Source organism: Biomphalaria glabrata, chromosome 11 (genome assembly GCF_947242115.1).
Source record: "Biomphalaria glabrata chromosome 11, xgBioGlab47.1, whole genome shotgun sequence".
Taxonomy (NCBI): domain Eukaryota; kingdom Metazoa; phylum Mollusca; class Gastropoda; family Planorbidae; genus Biomphalaria; species Biomphalaria glabrata.
The window spans coordinates 38,160,176-38,166,175 of NC_074721.1; the positions used below are offsets into that span (position 1 = coordinate 38,160,176).

At 33.5% G+C, this 6,000-nt stretch overlaps 1 protein-coding gene across 4 annotated transcripts; it reads left to right on the forward strand.

The window, feature by feature from the left end:
• Positions 1 to 317: 317 nt before the first annotated feature.
• LOC129921689 (uncharacterized) lies at positions 318 to 5,265 on the forward strand. 4 transcript variants are annotated; one of them, XM_056004103.1, is made up of 3 exons: positions 318 to 452; positions 1,944 to 2,043; positions 3,647 to 5,265. In XM_056004103.1, the coding sequence occupies exons 2-3, from the start codon at positions 1,986 to 1,988 to the stop codon at positions 4,450 to 4,452; spliced, it is 864 nt and encodes a 287-aa protein (XP_055860078.1). In that variant the 5' UTR covers positions 318 to 452; positions 1,944 to 1,985; the 3' UTR covers positions 4,453 to 5,265. The 4 variants fall into 4 exon arrangements, with proteins under 4 accessions (XP_055860078.1, XP_055860077.1, XP_055860079.1 ...); XM_056004102.1 differs by having other exon boundaries at positions 328 to 452; positions 1,941 to 2,043; XM_056004104.1 differs by lacking the exon at positions 318 to 452 and adding an exon at positions 547 to 584.
• The last annotated feature ends 735 nt before the right edge of the window (positions 5,266 to 6,000 follow it).

A 6,000-nucleotide genomic window follows, 5' to 3' on the forward strand; every position in this document is an offset into this window, starting at 1 on the left:
GACATAAAAAATCTGTGTAATTAGAAATATTTAAACAAATAGTTTTTGATAAATATTTCTAATTAATTGTACAGCATAAAAGCGACAATTAGCAGATAGATGGGGCGGGTGTAAAAGATATTGGGACTGAGAGTAAACAGGGACAGCTATTGTAATATTACCCCTTTAATTGGACCGTAGTACAGTAGAGAAAAAAAAAAAACCAGTATATTGTTGTTGCGGTGGCTTCAGAGCAATATCCTGTACCCTGGATGAAACCACTACATCAGAAGTACACCAGGCCATTTAATGAATAGGTCAGATATATATATATATATATATATAAATAAAACTTACACAGACATGGGGAATTATTAAGAGTGTCACACTTGAGTTGTTAAATAGCTGAAGAATCTTGCTCAGTTCAAGTGAATATTTTAGTTTTCTGTTTTGACAAATTTTTTTAAAAGAATGTAAGTAATTATTGCTTTTGCTGTGAAATTTATTTTTAATATCAAAATATTTTTGAGCCAGTGATAATTTATACAAACGAAGAAAACTTAAAAATTTCAATTCAATACAGAAAAAATAGGACCATAATTTTTGTAGGTATCTTCTTCTTTTTTTGCTTTTTATAAAAGCCTAAGCTATGCTACAGTGAGGGAAATGATTTACGGTCGTGCAAGACTTAAAGGGAGGTATCTAGTTTTAATGGGAATGCTGTGGCTGAGTGGTTAAGCGCTCGGCTTGTCCAGAGTTCAAATCTCAGTGAACACTGGGATTTTTTATTTTCGGGATTTTCAGGGTGCCCCTAAGTCCACCCAACTTTAATGGGTACTTAAATTTAGTTGGGGAAATTTAATGCGATTGGTCGTTGTGCTGGCCACATGACATCGTGCTTGTTAACCACAGGCCAAAGAAACAGATGACCTTAACATCTGACCTATAGATCGCAAGGTCTGAAAGGGGAACCTTACTTTTTAACTTTACTATATTGAATAACAAAATATGCATATTAAAAATAAGAAAATAAAATGTTCAGTTTTAAAAATTCTCAGACTTGTGACAGGCTTTAACTCTTTCTGTCCTAATTGACGATGCCAACGTTGATTTGAACTAAATGAATTTTTGGATTTATAAACTTTTATTTATGTTGTAAAAAGAGCATGCATTCTCCTACAAACAAACCAAAAAAAACAACACATTAAGGTTTAATCATAACAGGATAGATAAATACAAATGAGTAAAAACAAATAATACTATCGAAACGAAGAAAATAGTTACGCAGAGATAGAATTAAGATTAATTAATATTAACAAGTGCAATTATATTGAAGAAGATTGGGGACTTCTTGAGCGTTCTGCCCAAGGCGTTCAATAACTATAACTTGGCAGTTCACGGAATTGTTATAGATTTTAATTTATTGCTAGAATTTTTATATAAGTTTCATTTACCTAGGATGAACTTTAGAATTAAATAATTAAGTAATGTGTGGAATTGAAAAGAAAGATTGCTTTTCTGTAAAAAAAAAAAAAAAGATATAGTTGCCTAAACGGATAAAACCCTAAAACAAAGGTTTTTAAACTGAAGTCCATTGACGTCCGAGTTACTTAAGGCAAGAGAAATAACCCTAGAAATCATTTTTATAATGATAACAATCCTTTCCAAGAAAATACAAATATTTTCCTCTTTATTCTGAAATGAAGGATTATTCTAAGCCTTAGATTGACGAACTGAAGTCTTCCAGCACGAAACCTACGTTTCTTATGATATAATATCACAATTGAACCTCAAGTCGATTTTCTTGTTTCGAAAATGTAAACAAAAATTAATTTACTAATATTGTAAATATTCTACATATGTCGAATTTAATTAAATTAAAAACAAAATACTATATTAACGTTTTATAATATGAAACATCATTGTGTTCATAAATGTTATAATATATACAATTATTTCAGCAGTGACCTTCTAAATTTGGCTTGAAATCATCATCTCATATTACAATGCAAAGAATACATTTGACGTGTCTGCTACTTTACCTAATCTCCACGACATATGCAGGTAAGAAAGTTTTGTCTTGACATAACAGCTAGAATTAAAGTTGGCAACGACTGAAATTATAGGAATCCTCCAGTTACGACGTCAAAAAAAAAATTAAAGACTCACGTTTCTTTACTCTTCCTCCATCTCCATGACGTCGTCTTTGCCTGGCCAAGATTTTGCGGATTTTATTTTTCAGAAAACGTAAATATGATATCTCCTTCAATGGGAGCTATGCTGCTAGATCTGTTATGTATTTGCAGGGCCGGATTTATGTAAGTGGAGGCCCTCTGTGCAGTTATTTCTGTGTAGGCCCCTACACTTCATCAAAGATTTAATGAAAAATATAGTAACTAATAACAATATTTAGGCCTATATCTAAAACAAGAAAACCATTTTAAAAATATGTAGTTTTAAAAAGACAATCCCCCCCCCCAACCATTATAAAATTAAATAAAAAAAATTCTTTAACAAAAAAGTTAAAAAATGTACGAACGTTGCTACCCATTAAAACTAAAACTAGATCTAGACTTCTGATTTAGAACTGTTAAGATCTAGTTTAGATCTAGATCTTCTTCTAGATCTATAATTTAGATGTAATCTATATTAAATTTACGTAGAAATATAAGCTAAGCTTAGATAATCTATCAATGAGCTTTCCCGCAAATCTAAATGTAATCAACAACTCAGTGTTAGGCTCGGAATCCAAGCACTGAACCAATCCGCCTGCGCGTCTCTGGAGTATCGTTCTAATAAATGCATCCTAATGTATTGGCATCGTAAGCTACGTGTGTGTAAAAAAAAAATGAACAGCAGGTTGGTAGTGACTTATCGAATGGAGGGTCGGGGATGGGACAGTCGCCTAGGACGCTGTAGCGAAGTTAACCTGGGGGGGGGGGTTTCGCTGAAAAAGCAACATATTTTAATATTTTGGTATTGGCAAGAGGGCAGGAAGGAGGCGCGGTGGCTTTGCGGTAAAGCGCTTGGCTTCCAACTGGGTGTCCAGGGTTCGAATCCTGGTGAACACTGGGATTCTTAATTTCGAGGATGTTTGGGCACCTCTAAGTTAACCGTTGGCCGCAGAAATTATGAACTTGACATCACGTGCCCTATAGATCGCAAAGGTCTAAAAGGGGAACTTTTAAACTTAACAAATAACAATACTTTATAATGTATTTGTGGCGATGGATTTCAGCCAGCAGGATTCGAACACGAGATCATTGAAACGACATGTCCTGAGCTCATACCAGAATACCTGACAGCCATACGTAGACACCCAATATGCGTTCATGAAAAGTCAATATTATTTAGAAAATTAGGGAGGGGCGAATGTATATTATTCATACTATAGTATAGTATAGTCAACAAAAAATGTCTATTATAAAAAGATTTTAAAAATTTTTTCGTCAAAACCTATCACTCAAAAACGTCTGCTCCAAAAAGACAGCGCCAAAACGGCTGCACCAAATACGGCCGCGCCAAAGCGGCCTATAAAACATCGCAAACCTCCGTAAATGAGTATTATTAAAGGTATGGATAGTCATTTAAAACATGCTGTTTATTAATGTGTCGAACCATTGGTGTTCATGTGTTAATCAGCTTGTTACGTTCTTTTCTTAAACAGATGAACATCTGCAATTTAAGGCAGCTCCAAATGTCTTTTTAATGAATGCAGCAAATGAATTATCGTTGAAATGTACTTGGAAGGGCAAGGAATCATTGGGGCTTGTACAAGTGAAGAGCATACAGATAATGAAAGAGACGGAGCAAGGTTTTGAGGAGATCGCTACTTTAAAACATCCAGATGACACCAATATGACATCAGTTCAGACACATCCCAAATATGACATCGAAGTAACATACTGGAGACACCAAAACTGTTTTACTTTGTCTGTGCTGTTCACAAAACCAAGTTTAAGGGATGCTGGGAAATATACCTGTCTTGCAGTGGAGGCTGATGCAATAGGATCTTCATTCAATGTCAATGCAAGTTTAAATGTCACATCAAAAGAGGACTGCTCTGTAGACCAATGGTATTTTGGACCGAAGACTTACAACAACCGAAAGTATTACTTGTCTAAGTTTGCTGCCCTTGACATTGACGATGCTATTTCTAGCTGTGTGTCTCTAGGTGGCTACTTGATGGAAGTGGATGATACATCAGAGTTCAGAATTGCGAATGATCTAGCAGCGAATACTAAAGTAGAAAGGGCTTTCATTGCTGGGTGGCACGCCAAAGTTGAAAACAAATGGATCTATCCTCGAACTGGACAGGCCATGACGTTTCTAAAGTGGAGGTTAGGCCAACCTGACAATCTGGACATGGAACATTGTCTGGAGATAGGATTTAAAGAGAACGAAAAAGATAATAATGACATTCAATGTTCATTCGATAATGCATTCTTTTGTGAGATAGAGTCTACACCATAGACTTATTTAGTATACTAGACTGGAAACCGGAAATAAATAAATATATATATAGATTTTTATGTACGTAAACTCTTTTTTAAGCTCTAAGGGAAGTCGCCCCAATCAATCTTTTCTGTTTTAGTAAAGTCATGATCTTTGGTTTTCAAAGTTTAGAAATAATAAAAAATCATTTCTCGGATATTGACGCAAATATTTGAAACAAAGCCATTTCCTGTTTGTTTCCATTGAGATATTGTTTAAAAAATCCTAGATCGAGATAATTCATGTTGATTTAAAGCATCTTATGTACATTTAAATAGATTGATTACCTAGATCTTTCTAGATTATGTATCTAAAAAGTGCAAAATAATAATTATGAGAGGAGAGTACTCTTATTTTTGATGTTCAATTACTAGATCTAGATCTAAAAATTAAATTATATGTTACATAGGTTAGGGTTGAAAAAAAAACCTACTTCTTTTAATTACTTTATTTGGACTAGGAAGTAACTATCTTCAACTCTGAAGGAACATCCGAAACATGTCAAACATTTTACAAACAAACAAACATTTTACAATTAACGACATCGAATTAATTAAAAAGAAATTACTAAAGCTGTAAAAAAAGAATAATTAAAAAATTTGCACCGCAATTTAATGGAAAATATATCTTTTTTTTTTAGTGTGGGGGGGGGGGTAGGAAATTATGCTAAATAGAATCCCACTGTGAGTTCAAGAAGCTGTGTAATGAACCGATCATGTGTATTAGCCAATTTGTATATGTTTAGACATTAAAATATGCCAAATATGATATAAATTTTCATATAATACCGTATGTGGCTGCAATGTTCTTTTTTTATTTAAATATCATGCTAAAAAGTTTTTAAGACACAAAAAGGTATCGGAAATATGAATATATTTGCTACAATGATTATTATTTCTATTTTGTCTATATATTTTACCAAAGCTTATATCAAATTACTTTTACTGTCTGTCTGGTAAAATAAATTTGGATACGCTATTTCTTCCACACTCATTCTTGGATCAAGTTGTAATCTTTACATAATTATTTATTGGCGTAGACAACACATGAATCAATACTAAAAATAACCATTTAGTCAATAAATTACTGGTAATTTTAATTTTTGCTTGATACCAACAAAGGACATTAATCATTCAGTATTAACAAATGTTCTCACGCTAAATATTTAATTTTTATTTTTCATTCTCCTTAGAAACATTTAAACGTTATTTCTCCCACACCCATTCTCAGATCAGGTTTAAACTTAACGTGTAAGCAATTATTTATTGTACCTAACCGATACACGAATCAATTAAAAAATCAACCTATAAGTCAATTAATTATTGGCAATTGAGTCATGGGTATTTTGCTTGATATGAAATAAGGGAAATATGCATAGGACTTCATGGGACACGACCGCATGCCAAAAGGCGAACTTTTTTGGCGAACTTAAAGGAGAGCGGCCTAACAGAGGTGTTCCCCCCGTAAGTGCTATAAACCTCAACTCAAGTGCCATTTAGCCCTCACTGACATAGAGGAAAGTAGCTG

Excerpts from the sequence above, each read along its gene's own strand:
- LOC129921689 (XM_056004103.1), top strand. The coding sequence starts at position 1,986 with ATGCAAAGAATACATTTGACGTGTCTGCTACTTTACCTAATCTCCACG. Across the intron at positions 2,044-3,646 it reads AATCTCCACGACATATGCAG|ATGAACATCTGCAATTTAAG; the intron begins GTAAGAAAGTTT and ends TTTCTTAAACAG.